General features: G+C 38.9%; 1 protein-coding gene across 3 annotated transcripts in view; it reads right to left on the minus strand.

The window, feature by feature from the left end:
- Nucleotides 1–3457: 3457 nt before the first annotated feature.
- LOC128309419 (dystonin) overlaps nucleotides 3458–14757 on the minus strand; it is a 113997-nt gene continuing 102697 nt past the window's right edge. For 2 of the 3 annotated variants that reach the window (XM_053045799.1, XM_053045801.1), the window contains 5 exons: nucleotides 10575–10732; nucleotides 7244–7398; nucleotides 6864–7157; nucleotides 6462–6521; nucleotides 3458–5466 (listed from right to left, as the gene is read on the minus strand). In XM_053045799.1, the coding sequence (XP_052901759.1) occupies nucleotides 5313–5466; nucleotides 6462–6521; nucleotides 6864–7157; nucleotides 7244–7398; nucleotides 10575–10732 (821 nt within the window). In that variant the 3' untranslated portion in view covers nucleotides 3458–5312. Of the gene's footprint in view, nucleotides 5467–6461; nucleotides 6522–6863; nucleotides 7158–7243; nucleotides 7399–7868; nucleotides 8045–10574; nucleotides 10733–14757 lie in introns of all 3 variants that reach the window. The other variant, XM_053045800.1, reaches the window with a different exon arrangement.

Here is a 14757-nt window from a genome sequence, read left to right on the forward strand (position 1 = left end):
TAAATATTGCATACCTTTCGGCGGTTTTCGACAAAATTGCTGTACAAGGTGCTACCTCTTCCGTGGATGCTTTCCTGGTATCGGAAATCGGAAAACAGCTGGTTTAGAATGGAATTTCGTACCAACCGACGGAAAGTTTGAGCGAGATGAAGGTTGCTTTCCGTTTTATTGATATTACTTATTCGCGATCGTGCTCACGTGTTTGATATTATGCAATAGCAATTGTGATGGGCAAATTTGTCCCAAGCTGCAGATATCACTTCTGGAAAAACATGCGCTCCTGGTATCGTAAATCTGAAAACAATTGTGTGCGTGGCAATGGTATAGTGGTTTTCACAGTTGACCAACTGATTTGGTCATTGGACAAATTTGTCAGCATTTTGTCAACTCTCGTGGCTCTGCACCTAATGGATCAAAGAATGCTATAAAACATAATCAATTGTTGAAATAGTTTAATAAGTAGAAGCCCACCACGGAAAATATCGACGTGAGCGAATGATCATGGAGGTAGTCTTTCAAAACAAAAACTTGACTTGAAAAAAAAGTTTTCAAATGCTAAAAGCTATGCAAATCTAACCGACTTTGCATAACACAAATTATTATTATTATATACAATTTGCGTTGTTTGTTTAATGGGATACACAATGTTAAACAATCCACTAAATAATAAATAAACAAAAAATCGAAATTCACAACTTAGTAACTTGCTCATTCTGTATTGCTAAATGTACGACAGGTGATTACCCCTCACAATGCATCAGAGAATGAGCGATCTCCCGCCAGGATATGCAATATATACGCGGCATATTTACGTGGAGTAATTTGATTGGATGAATTTTCCTCTGCATTCGGCTCCATCTGGGGATCATTCTCATTGATGACGTCAGAGTTCAGATACAGTGGTAACTGGAGTTGGTGCTGATATAGCCGGTTCCGATATTGTATTCGAAGATGGTGATGGCCCTGGCGGACCATTTGAAGAAGATGATTAGGGGCGGCCCAGCGGCGGATCAAACGGTAGGCGGAGTAGGCCCCTTCTTACTGCACTTTCGGCCTTGTCTCATTTCAAGTACCCTCATTGTCCCCCTTCACTCCCGCATCGTTTTTAAAATTAGAGGCTCCAACTATAATTCCGCCCTGGGCCTCCAAGGGGATTGATCCTCTACTGGTCTCGATTGACACGGAAAAAGCATCCTCCTGCGTTGGATGCTCTCCTGGTATCAGGAGCTTGAAAAACTGGTCAGTTTGGGCGTGTTTTCTGTCTCGATCGACACGAAAAATAATCAAAAGCCTCCTCAATGACGTTTATATAAACGTTTATATTAGTTTTTCTATGATATAAAACCATTTTGCGAACGATCCCATTAAAGCTTGTAAAGGCTTCGCCCACTGTGCCTGTTCCATGCCTCAGGGTATGACAAAAACATCCCAGACAAAACCAAACTGGTTTGTTTTGTGTGTTGTTTGTGTGGGATGTTCGATACAAGGTGACAGTGCACCTTCATATGATTACACAGGTTTGTTCATGTCGTGTGGTCTGTTTTGTCTTGTTCGAGGACTGACAGCGCCTAACAGGAGCGAAGAACACGCGTGGAGGTAACATTTCATTAGTTTTCCAGCCAACTTCAGTATGTTTATCACCCGCGATCGGACACTTCGATCGGACGGAAATTTTGTCCCGAAAATCGAAAAAGTAACAGGAGCGAAGAACACGCGTGGAGGTAACACCATTTCATTAGTTTTCCAGCCAACTTCAGTATGTTTATCACCCGCGATCGGACACTTCGATCGGACGGAAATTTTATCCCGGAAATCGAAAAAGTAACAGGAGCGAAGAACACGCGTGGAGGTAACATTTCATTAGTTTTCCAGCCAACTTCAGTATGTTTATCACCCGCGATCGGACACTTCGATCGGACGGAAATTTTGTCCCGAAAATCGAAAAAGTAACAGGAGCGAAGAACACGCGTGGAGGTAACCCTTTATTAATTTTCATGTGCCATGAAATGTTTCATGAAATCTTTCATGAAATGTTTTATGATATCTTTCATGAAATGTTTCAAGAAATGTGTCATGAAATGTTTCAAGAAATATTTCATGAAATGTTTCATGATTTTTTTTTCAGCTGGTACTAGGTGTCACCTCTTGAAAAACATGCTCTCCTGGTATCGGAAACAACTGATTTGTATGGAATTTCGTACCACCCGACCGAATGTTTGAGCGAAATGAAGGATGCTTTCCATTTCATCCATCTTCCTTACACTAGAGGATCGCTCTCACGGGTCTAATAGTATGCAATGCAATAGGGATGGGCAAATTTATTCCACGTTGAAGGTGTCAGCTCTTGTAACTTGCTCCGTTTCCCTCGGTGGGTTTCCCTCCGATATTAGCAGGTTTTAAAAATTCCATGCTTCATCCATTGCGCCAAAATTAATCTTTGACTAATCTCTCTGTCAAAAAGATTAATCGGATTAATCTTTGATTTATCTTTCTGTCAAAAAGATTAATCCACATAATTTTTAGACAGAATGATTAATCGGATTAATCTTTTAGACAGAAAGATTAATCGTCGAACTTATATATTATCTACAAAGTACGAAATAAGAAATGTGAAAAAAGCACAGCAAAAGTTTGATTAATAACTGTTGTTTCGTCTTTATTAATTTTTTTAGAACAGTTTGTCTTGCTGCATATACCTCTTCTCTTCTTCGGGTTCGTTTCCTGGCCGATATTTTCCCTCCATTGTGTATTTTGTTTTCCCTTCTTCTGATCGGTAATCGTTCAAGTTCATTCGCAATGCAAGCGTTCCGCACTGTAGCGTGCTTCATTATTGGTTTCTATTGGAAAAGGGGGCAAAAAAAACGACGGTTCTGTTTGTTTGTGTGTGTTTATAATATTTCAGTGCAAGTATCGTAATGAAGCAAACGCAACCACGAATACTATATCCTATATAGCGCTTACAGTCACAAAAACGGAGAAGATTGTACCGGCACAACTAGAATTGAAACCCGTCGAATGAAGCTCGTGTTATTGCTAGCGGCTACCTCTGCTTCACACATTCACATTCTCCTCATTCTCTTACTGTCTCTCTGTCGCCTCTCTTTCGTTCTCTCTCGCTATCGTTGCCTTAAATTCTGTTATTAATTAGTTACAAGTTACAAATAAGCTAGAGTTAATCGTTAATTAATCATCCCACCCAATAATGCGGGCCGCTTATCATCTCCTTCGGTAATTTCCTCCACTATTTTTTTTTGTCTAACTTTTTTTTCGTTCGTTTTATTAAAAAAACCCTACTCATCTAGAAACTGAACAATGTCGCAAACAAAAAAAACTAAGAGATTATCTACGACTTTAGTTTATTAAATGTTTTGCCTTGCTTGTTTACTGCTGCTTTTTTGTTGTTGTTGTTTCATTCGTTTTATCATTGTTTTACGTGTAGCTTTTTTATTTATAATAATTACAATGGGCAAAAACGTGCGGGGCGTTTGTTTCTTCTCCTTTTTCCTCTATATTTCTTTTTTTCTTTTTTATGTTTTCAGCCCCGAATTTTAGTCTAGCAGGAATTATTGTATTAGCGCAAGAGATGACAACAATACACGTGGTATGTTTAGAAATATATATAATAAAAGAACACAAAAAACACATAAACATGTAGAAGAACCAAAAACAAACAAAAAAAACGAACGAATTGCCAATAACGCGGCTTCTCTCTCATTCTTTACTTCTTATCACTTATCGTTGTTCACTTCCAATCCGAAAAAAAGCGACAAAAAAATAATATTCGAACACGACACGACGGGGGAAGCTATTATTAGGTGTGTGTGTGTGTGTTTTAATTGTTAATTCTTGCGCTATTGATCATCTTTTATATCAAACACCCCCGTTTGTTTCGCTTAGACACTAAATGACTTTTGTTTCTCTTCGTTTGTTTTGTTTTTGAAAGCGTTTTTATCCATTATTCAATTGGCAAAAAACAGTATGCATGTACTTGTCTGCACACAGTAACAACAAACTGACGAATAAAACGATACACACGTGTGTTCAAAAACGTAAAAATGTTTTGTTATAATTGTCGAAAATAACGTGTTGCACTTCCGTTGTCGCACTTTTTCTGTGCGCGCGGTAAGGGTGCCCTTTTAAGAGCTATCGAGATATCTGTCCCGCACGGTAGCCCTTTTTCCCTCAACGTGCTAAAAGAAGTATTTCCCAGCTGTGGGGAGGAAAGCAAAACTGGCGATTTTTCCCTTCCTTAACTTCTTGTCGCATTTTGTTTAATTTTTATGAAAAAAAGCTACCGGCGAAAGAGAACATCTTGTGAATACTTTTCCTTTTTTTTTCTTTCTTCGCACACGCATGGTAGTAGGATGCAGGTGGTTGAATGGAAGGATGTAAAAGCTGGCGATCTTTCACTACCACTCCATCTTCCACCTGGAAACAAACTTTAATTCGTTGTGAGTGACGAATTTCTTGTAGTTGTTGTTTTTTTTAAAGAGGACAAAACAACAAAACACAAAACAAAAACATAAATAGCTTAACAGAACAAAAGCTTGCCTGAAGAAGACAGTGACAATAAATAATATGTTAATTTATATGAAAATTGTAGAACTTAAGAGAACAAAGAAGAAAGTTTAATAAAAAGTGAAGATAAGAAAAAAAAACTCCCCTTTGCTTCGAAAATTATTATAATAATCAACAAAAAAAAACACAAAAGAAAACGCAAGAAAGCCGGCAGATGTAGTTGTGCTTTCTTTTCTTTTGTTTTTGGACTTACTTCATGAAAAAGAACCCGTAATGAAAAAGGGATAAAACTGGCGATTTCTATCCCCTTTCTTACAGCTTTTTTTTTCTAGTTCACACAATTGGTTCATCGAATTCACATTTCTATTCGAGAGTTGTCCGTGATGTTATGTATGATTGGCATTTGGGAGTTTGCTTTCCCTTATCAATCCGCTTTAGGGCGGTATCATTGTTCACTGGTGACAATCAATTCAATTATTTCGCATCCATTCTAATTACATGTTAGAACGTTTTAACCTTTTCCTTGCTTTATCTTACAGTTCCTTTGTTATTGTTCATCCAAATACTTAATTCCTCTCTGTCGCTCTTATGTTGTTGTTTCCCGTTTTTCTTGTCGAAAGTGTTTCGGTATCGGTGTTTCGCTTTTCTTTTTTTAAATGATGGTTCGTTTCGTTTCGCTTACAGCAAGCTTCGATTGGATAGCGAAACCTAACACGCGTTTTTGCTCTTTGCTGGAACACTTTCTGGCACTGGTTGCTCGCTCGCTCACGTAATATCACATAGACAACAACTGCCTACAGCCGGAACGGTGCCCGCTTTTCACTCGGCGTAGTGCCACGGGAATTGCGGCTTTCCGGACGTTGCGGGACGGAGCCGGGCGTGCCCGGTTCTACCGAGGTACGGCGCGGAGTCTGCATACCGGATGGTGTGGATGCACCGCTGGTTTTTCTGTTGCTCGAGTGAATAGGAAAAAAACACACACAATTAGTAAAAGTGTCTTGACAAAAGTGAAAGCGAAAATACGCACAAAAACACACACACACACGTAGTGGAAAAAAAAACTGTTGTGGGTGAAAGAGTAGTAAAAAAGTGAAAACAAATGCAAACAAAACAGTGCAAATTTAGCGCAAAAAGAGTTAGTAAATTGAAAAAAGAAGTAAAATCATGCCGAAAATGAAAGTTATACATTTAAAACAGAAATCATAAACACACAGGATCAAATATATTAACAAAAATTATCACATAAATGATTTAAAAAAGTAGGTAAATCCTATTTTAATTAATAAGACAATAAATAGATTTAAAAAAAATGAGCCAATTTCATAATAAAGTGGAAAAAATAGATAATCATTTAAAAAAGAATCCAATTTGTTGTAAGCGACGTTCATCAAGCGACATTAACACAGAAATCTACAAACTATTCTAAACGGGTGCTATTACTAGTCCCAGATGCGGCTTATTGTAGCAAGCAAATCGAACAAATGGAACATAAAGCCAAGCGCCGTAACGGTCACGGCGAACAACAGGAACAAAAATAAAACGGTTTCAGTGTGTTACATTTACCCCGTCGCTGATGAAGAGTTCGATACATTGGAAGCTTGACGGACGGGAATCCGTGAGCGAGGTTGGCTATAATAAGTGGCCCATTCGGTTGTTGTGGGGGGGGCGGGTGTGGCGCGATTATTTGTACATTTGAATTTTCGTTTGTTTGTTTTACATTAGAAGTAGCGCAGTTAGTTAGTTTCGTGACAGTGAGTGTTGTTTGTTGTGAAAAGAAGAAAATTAAATAGAATAGATATATTAATAGAGGTTGTAAAAGAGGAGAGCTTTTCCGAAGGTGGAAAAGCACCAGTTGTCCCACTCCGGGTATGCATTCTTCCCACATCCATTTGCATATGAGTAGTGCAACATTAGCGGAAGCATTCAACACCGTCGATATTTACCTGCTATTTGGTAATCCTATTAGTGTTGGTATACTGGATGATCGACTCATGCCACCGTTTCTGTTCCACAAAAAGCCATCGGTTAGCGGTGGGATTATATTGGTTTGGTTTTGTAAGCGAGATGCAGTTGTTAGGGTGGTTGCAATATATCGCGAGCAGGCGATGCAATATTTTCCGAACCGAATTGGTGGCAACAATATTTCGAGTGAGTTTGTTGTAGTGTTTAATAATTATGATTATTTTTGCAGGCATTTTTCATTGTTGGGTGTGAGAGAAAAAAAGAGAGAATAAATATAAGTATGTATTAATATGTTTCTCTTGCACATTACACTGTTGAAGGTGCACTGTATCCATTAGAGTTAGAGCGTTTAAATGGAAAAGATAAATGAAAGGCTGCTTTACCTCGTCGGAGCAGGTGATGCTGCACCGGAAGCCGTTCGCGATGACACACCGTTGGTGGTGGTGGTGGTGGTTCCCGTACGACCAGAAACGGATCCAACCGACAGCCGGGATGGCCGCGGTGTCGCCGTTTGCGTGAGCCGGCGGGTTGGAATGCGCGATGGTGTTGCATCGTCTGTGCTGTCCAGCGACAGTGTCGATCCGTGCCGGGACGGTGGTTTCGAACCCGCCCGACTAGCCGGCCGTGAACTGGGTCGCGAATTTGCCCTCGAACCGCCCGGTGTCATCTGAGATCGACTGCAAATAGAAACGTGAGAGAATCATGTTAAAATTGATGGCAAAGATTGTAATGCGAAGAAGGTAAACAAAACACCACAACTTACCTGACTGGCACTGAAGTTTTGCGGCTGGGCGTCTGGAAACGTCCGGGCGTTCCAATTCCGCTCTCGTTATCGCTGAGTGAATCCGGTGTCGATGCGGACAGGGACGAGCGCGATGGTCTCGACATCGAAATCGACTTTGCCGAACGTTCGCGTACCTAAATTGTTCGTTTTGTTTGGCATTCGCGCATTGATAACAAATGACAGAAAATATATTAGTATTTAAGTTCGGTAAAATGTACATCCAGGGGGAATGCTTGCACGAGGGTATGATTGATGGTAAATGAAAAAAAGATTTTCCCCATACAGGCTTGACTTCGGGATTCAGGAGAAAACCTTACAAATGTTTTATTGGGGGAAAATAACAAACAGTGGCGCCACCTAGCCGCCAGATTTTTTAATTCAATGCACAAACCACATTTCAATCTAGATCACTTGCATGAATAACTTCACATGTAGATGGCGCTAATTAACCATCGCAAAGTAACAGGCTTTTGAAAGGGCGGAGAGTACAACACACCGGCGGCAGTAATTATTTTGAACGTAATAAAAACAAATAAAAACACACACACACAGAAACAACGATGCACACCGGAAACAGAAGAACTGGAGAAAACGTTTCACTTACCCAATGCGTCGAGGGATGACAGTGAGGGGCATGCGGACTGAGCGGAGTGGAACGGGAACCGCCACGAATAAAGGCAGTCCCGCTGGAGGTGACGTGCAGCGGGTATGTGCAAGGGAGATTACCCTGCGCACGCAACTGCTCAAAGATTGGCATCAGTTCGGCCAAATGTTCGTCGGCTGGAAAATAAGTTTGGGGGGAGGTACGGATAGTGGGCGATTCGTTGATGAAAATTGCAAAGAAATAACGGGGGCAAATTTTGTTTGGTGTTGGTGTTCCCTAAACTTAACTCGTTCCTTTCCGAAGTCTATAACGGCTTGCGCTACTTTAAACGGTTGTTTAAGCTATTCGTTTTGGTACATTCTTTGTCTCTTCTATTTTAGCTGCCTTCAGCGGTCGGTGGTTGGGGCAAAATTTTAAATACTACTTTTTCTGTAATACTGCCAGACAGTACTCTCGTACTGCATTATGCATCGCGCTTTTGGTTTGAGATAGTTCTGTTTATTAACAACCCACACGTTCAACCCTCTTTAAACGCTCTAAACGGGCAGTTATGCAGTGTGAGAATAGAAAGTTCATACAATGAGTGGACAGAATTTTCGTGCTTTCCACAACAATGCAACGGAAATGGTTTTGAGCATGAGAAGTATTAGAGAGGAATACACACACACATTCGTGCTGCGAAATCTGGTGTTCGATAATGAAACAGTGAAAGCGAAACACACAAATGGACACACGTATGCGCGCGCCAGGGATGATTGATGCAGCCTGTATGTTGTCAGTATCACATATCTCAAAAGATGCACAGTGTGTTAGAGAGTTGGACCCAACATGACGGCGAGCCGTTCTCGCCCGCAATGAAGTACCCACATATATACCCGAGCCAAGGAGGAGATGGGATGACACCCCCCCGAGGATGACGAAACAAAACAAAAACCAAAACAAAAAACAAAAGGTAAAATGTTTCAATAATGCTATGAACGATGCATGACAAAACACGTTTAAACTTATTCGAAAATAGATGAAAACACATGCAGAAAAAAACGAAAAATCAAAGTAAAAAAGGAACAATAACAACACGCATAACATGAGAGAGAGAGAAAAATAATTAATAAAAACAAAACACATTCATGACATTTTCCAAAATACTACAAAACAAAGTAAAATACACATTCATTAAAAGGAGAAACAGAACCAAACGGTACATCATGAAACAGGCAAACAACTTAAAACACATTATCTGCAACACACGCACACACATTCGATAGTAGCACACCGTCCACAATAGGACTGGGCTAATATAAAAAAAACAAATCAGAAAAGAAAAGGATAAAACATCACAGCACAACAGCTATCAAGTACACATCGATTCAACAGTCTGTAACGCTACACGAACAAATCATTTTGTGTACACCGAGGATCAATCAAGCACACATACGTACCTCTTGTCGCGAAATGTTTCGGACACTTGGACGGGGAAAACAGGGCTTGAAAGGTTGGGTGAGCAGGAGGATTTTGGACGGAAGGAAATTCACATTGGTACAAAACCGGATGAGATGATGCTTGGGCGGGTGGAAAACCTTAGAAATCATCTAACATATTGTTTGCTTAACGATGGAGTCGCGGAATAAACTCTTCAATTTCTGCCAAATTTTCATTCCAAATCAATTTTTGGAGAAATGTCATGAAGGCACATTCTAAAATCGCCATTTTAGAAAAAAAAACAAAAATAGTAATTTCATTGTTCAAGCTTCAGGGAGAAAACATTTTAAAACTCAATCCAATTATTGAAGATTATGTTGTTGAGATGTAAAAGAAATACAATTGGCAATACAAGATTATTAAAACCACATTGCGAAGAGAAAACCGTTTGCTACAATCAGTTAGGAAAGAAAGGAAACAATATTGATATTTACACTAGCTGGGTCCGGGACAAAACAACCACTGGTACATTAGTGTTGTCGTCCTGGATTGCCTTATGATACAAATGAGAAGAGCCAAGAACAAAAAACAAAAAAAAAACAAAAACCCACACCGAATTGAGATCCAAGTGTTCCTGATGGTGGTGCAGACTCTCTCGCTAAACTCGCCCGTCCATTTGAGAGATACTATACTATTGTGGCACACAAGTGATCGTGATCTAGAGTGGTATACTATATATTGCGCTCTATAATAGTTTTTTTTTTCAACTACGTAAAACACAAAATTTACACACATCATGGGAAGATGTAAACAGAAGTGTCCGAAAAAAGAACTTCCTTTTCATAAAGATGGGAAAGATAAGAATGGAGAAGAGAATATAGTTGAACAGAGCGTTCAGAGAAGAAAGTGGTCACACCATGGACTACTTAAACGTTTGGAGAAAAAAAGGGAAAGAAACAGATGTCCCGTGTGGGTTTTATATGCAAAGTTGGGAAAGAATATGGAAAATTGAAAAGTCAATACTAAAACACTTACATAACGGTCGCATGACACAAATAGGAATAATGGAATTGAAAAGGATTGTGTAAAACTGTAGCATGATAACAGTTTTTATCTCCACGGGATGTTAAAAAAAAAACAGAGTAAAAGTGAAAGTGAAAAAGTAAAACAACTGAAAAGAGTCAGCCTGATAGAAAGGGGAAAACTGTTTGGGGAAACAATAATGGAATGAAAGAGTGTGTGCGAGGATGATAGAGAGAGAGAGAGATAGAGTTGGGAAATATTTACCTTCACAATAGGACCTTGTGTTGGTATCGGCGAGCTGGTTTGATTCGATCCGGAACCGGCCGAGCCAGACATACGCGGCTTAAAGGCGGCCATCGACTGCGACACACCGTCGGCCAGTATGAACTGCTCACGTAGTTCGATGTTTGTGCGTCCCTTGGCTGTGTGTGGTTTGATTTTTCCATCGTTTTTTTTTGTGTTTCGATTGTTTTCATTTTTTTTTTAATGATTGCAATTGTTCATTTTGTTACGAAGGCAGGTGAATTAATGCGTAATGCGTGAATGGTGAAAGGGGACGTAGGGAGAAAGGTTGTAGGTTTTTATAATGGAGTGTGTGTGTGTGGTGTATGTTGATTTTGATAGAATAAAAAAAAACACGTCGTTAAGATGATACACAGCACCAAAAACACACACACACATTGTTCGTGTTCGATAGGGATGTGTCAATAAGGGTCAGTTTTGAGTTGTATGATGTATATAGTAGGTGTTAAGGTGTCCATGTCAAAAACATCGGTCATAGTGAGGAAGAATTGATATAAATTATGTGGAAGAAATTAAAAACAAAACGCACATTTTTTGGTGGTGGTTTGGTAGAAAAGAAAACAAAGGAAGAAGAAGAAAAGAAATGTCGATTTGTGAAAGATTTTGAAAAGAGTTGAGGGGAATTGAAATTATAGATAAATTTGATCAAATTAAAGGTAACAAACCAAAAAACCGACAAGTAAAACAAAAGAGTAACCCATCACCAAAAAAATAAACATAATTCCATTTAAACATTTTAAGTTGTCAAATAAATGCGAACCAAAACCAAAAAAGTTTTTTTTTGGGAAAAGCAATGGGAACAGGGAAATGATACATTTTGGGAGGGTGGTGGGGAAAAATGGAAGTGTTGAGTACAAAAATAAAACATATGAAAGAAAAAAAACAAACAAATATAAAATGTAATACGCAAACTAAATGATACAAAACAAACGAAATCAAACTATCAAACAACACTGAACTTAATGCTAAAATATATAAAAAAATTGATGAAAAGTGATACACAACACTGCTACATTTGTCTACTTCGCTAGCAGTCTTGATACACGTTTCATCAACTATTACACAACCGTAGTTAAAATACCAAAACCAAACTTAAACATAAAGTATAACTAATCAAACCAAATAGTTTAGATGCGCAATAAATTTAAAAATTATGTGCTTTCCCAATCGGTGACGATCCACGAACATGATGGACCAAACATAAAGGTTGAACATAACTTATAAACCAAACACATGTAAAGTGCCGTATGATTGGTGGTTTTGTTTGGCGTTTGTCCATTCGTTTCGTCACTATTTTGTTCACCATCGAATGCGAACGAGGCCGTACTTTTTTGTGTGTGTTAAAATGCCGTAAAATAATGATGCTTTGTGTAAAAGCAGGGATGAAATTTCATGTTTCGCTTTAAACGGTGGAGAGCTTTCGCGTAACATATTTGTTTCTTTTTTCCAATTTTGTGAACGAGCCGAAGCGAAAATAATACGATAAGAAGGCTCACACGTTTCGTTAAAAAGAACATACTAAATTAAATGTATGCAACGTAAGGTAACAACGGAAAACAAAAGCACATAATTTCTAAGTTTCATAAAACGAAATATAACAAAATACAAACTTAACATACTGGTGCTGTACAATCAATTCGTTTTCTAAATAAATAAGCAAACACCTAAAGATAAAAAAAATCTTAACGCTCTACCACAAATTAAAACTAAACAGAAAAAAATAATCAAACACAACAGCTACGTATACAACCAAGATGAACATAGTAAAACATTACACAATTAAAATGAAAACCAGATGCCAACAGCGATAAACGTAGTTCAATATCCAAATATGTATCCAAAAACATAAAAGTAATCTTACGACACATAACACAATAGAGAAAGAATTGTGACAAATTGTTGGACGGACACTTAAGGACACTTCGGCGATCCCATGGTTAGTAGTTAGTAGTAGCTGTATTAGTGAGCTGAGACTGAAGTTGAAGTTGAGCGATTGATTGATGTGCGAGTTGCGAGGTTGTGATGCAGAATAACGTATTACAAATGAACAGTGTACGATAGATGAGCAACATTGGGTTAAAACGTGTGTATGAAAAGGCAGGTGCATATCGCCAAACGTGGTGTGTGAAACATGTGTGCCAGTCATAGTGGTGGAAGTGATCGGAACAAGTTCGGAAGAAGAAGACAGTGCGACTTAAAGTTGTCAAAACAAAAAATCTAAAACAATCAACACACATTCAAGGTACGGATCACTTTTAACCATTACATTTACGTTGTTAAAAAAGATTGATATTGTATTTAATTGGAAAGTTAACTTTAAAAATATAGAAGCAAATGTTTAAAATGCACAATCAGGATACGATTAAATCAACGGGAATACAAACAGGGTACACTAAGCAAAAGGCATACTTTCTCAACTTTATTTGTTTAGAAGAGCTACAATTATTTATCATCGTATTCGCGTACAAAATCAAATATTAATCAACATTCTCAGTACGAAATTCACGAATTGTAAAAAAAATACCAAAATAGGTTTACCAAAAGGTCTATCAACAATTTTGAAACAACGTAACAAAAATATTTAAAACCAAAAACATTCATATTCTCAACAAAAACAAAACAACAACAAATAAAACCATTACACAACAAAGATATACGAAGAAAACATCGGAATTGTGTAAGCCGAAAATTTAAATGATAATACGACAACGTGATAAGGATAGAAAATCGTATTGAAAAAAAAACACGCACACAATAAACACACAGAGATTGGGTTCAAAATCCTTCGGCCCGGCACAACATAACATTGGATTGAAGAAACAAATTGTTCCACAACGTCGCAGGACCACCTCTGCCGTCCCCCCGGTCTCTGTGAGTGGTGGTGGTCTCCCTTTCAGTGGCCCTTTTCGTTGAGGAAAATGTAACGCGGCCCACCACCGTGGTCGGCGAACTGAAATTTCTTCCTCTGCCACAGCAGCAACTGCCGCAGGCTAAGTAGCTCTGGTTGCTTACACAATGGACAGCAAGCTTCGTGCTGGCGCGGATCGTTCGGGTTCGGTAGTGGTAAAACTAAGGCCACTGTTTTACCAGGGTTATAAACACCATCGAGATCCCCACAAACAAACAAAAAAACACCCAGTTGAACAAAACGTTTTTAATTTTAATCAACCGAGCAATAGAACATAACGGATTAACCAAATCATCAAATGGTATTTTGGAGTACCAAGCGTTTGATACAATGTGGTTTGAAATGAAATTGATCGTACAAACAGTTGGATCCCACGTTTCGCACGGTTCGAAAAGATGGTGGTCCTCCCACCCACGATCGGGGTAAAAATCAGATAAACGATATGGGAATGAAATGTCACCCAGCCGATCCAGAGAGATGATCGATGTGTATATATGTGTGTGTATAATGATGATGATGACGACAGTGTTGATGACGATGATGATGAGTTACCATCGATGATTGTATGCAACGACAATGTATGTACCCATGTGAAGATTGATGCACCGGTGTATGTGTGTGTTTGGTTTTAATGTTGGGTTGATATGCGCAACACACGATAGCGAAATTGCGGACAGAACGGAATTTGTTTTTGGGTTTTTTTTTCAGTTTGTTAACGATTATCGTTTATGTTAGCATTTTAAAAAGAAAGAAAGAAGAAGGAAGAAATTGATTGATTAGTTTGTTAGAAATTACAACGGACAGCAGGCGTACGAAAGACAGCATGATGGTACACGCAACGGCACGCAGAGAACAGCACACGCAGTGAACGGACACGCACACTAAATGGTAGGCAGCACGGGGGTATATGGAGGAAAAAGCAGAGCCGGAACACTGACCGGACAGGGGACGATCGGATTGCAACTTCCGCACAGCAAAGCGATTATGCAACAGTGGGGATGGGAGAATGCATTGCGTAAAGAACAAATTGCGCTGACAGTTGGGTGTGTGATGTGCATTATTTTTAAAAAGAACATCAGTTTGTTTTTCTTTTTTGCGGAATTAAAGCGCTTTCCAAATAACATAAAAGCACAGTGAAGCATAGCCGCTTGCATTGAATCCATAAACCCCTCCCAATCATTTAAAACACCAAGCACTTCACTGGAAAGCATTCTAAGAACGATAGCAACTCGTTAG

Source organism: Anopheles moucheti, chromosome 2 (assembly GCF_943734755.1).
Source record: "Anopheles moucheti chromosome 2, idAnoMoucSN_F20_07, whole genome shotgun sequence".
Taxonomy (NCBI): Eukaryota; Metazoa; Arthropoda; class Insecta; order Diptera; family Culicidae; genus Anopheles; species Anopheles moucheti.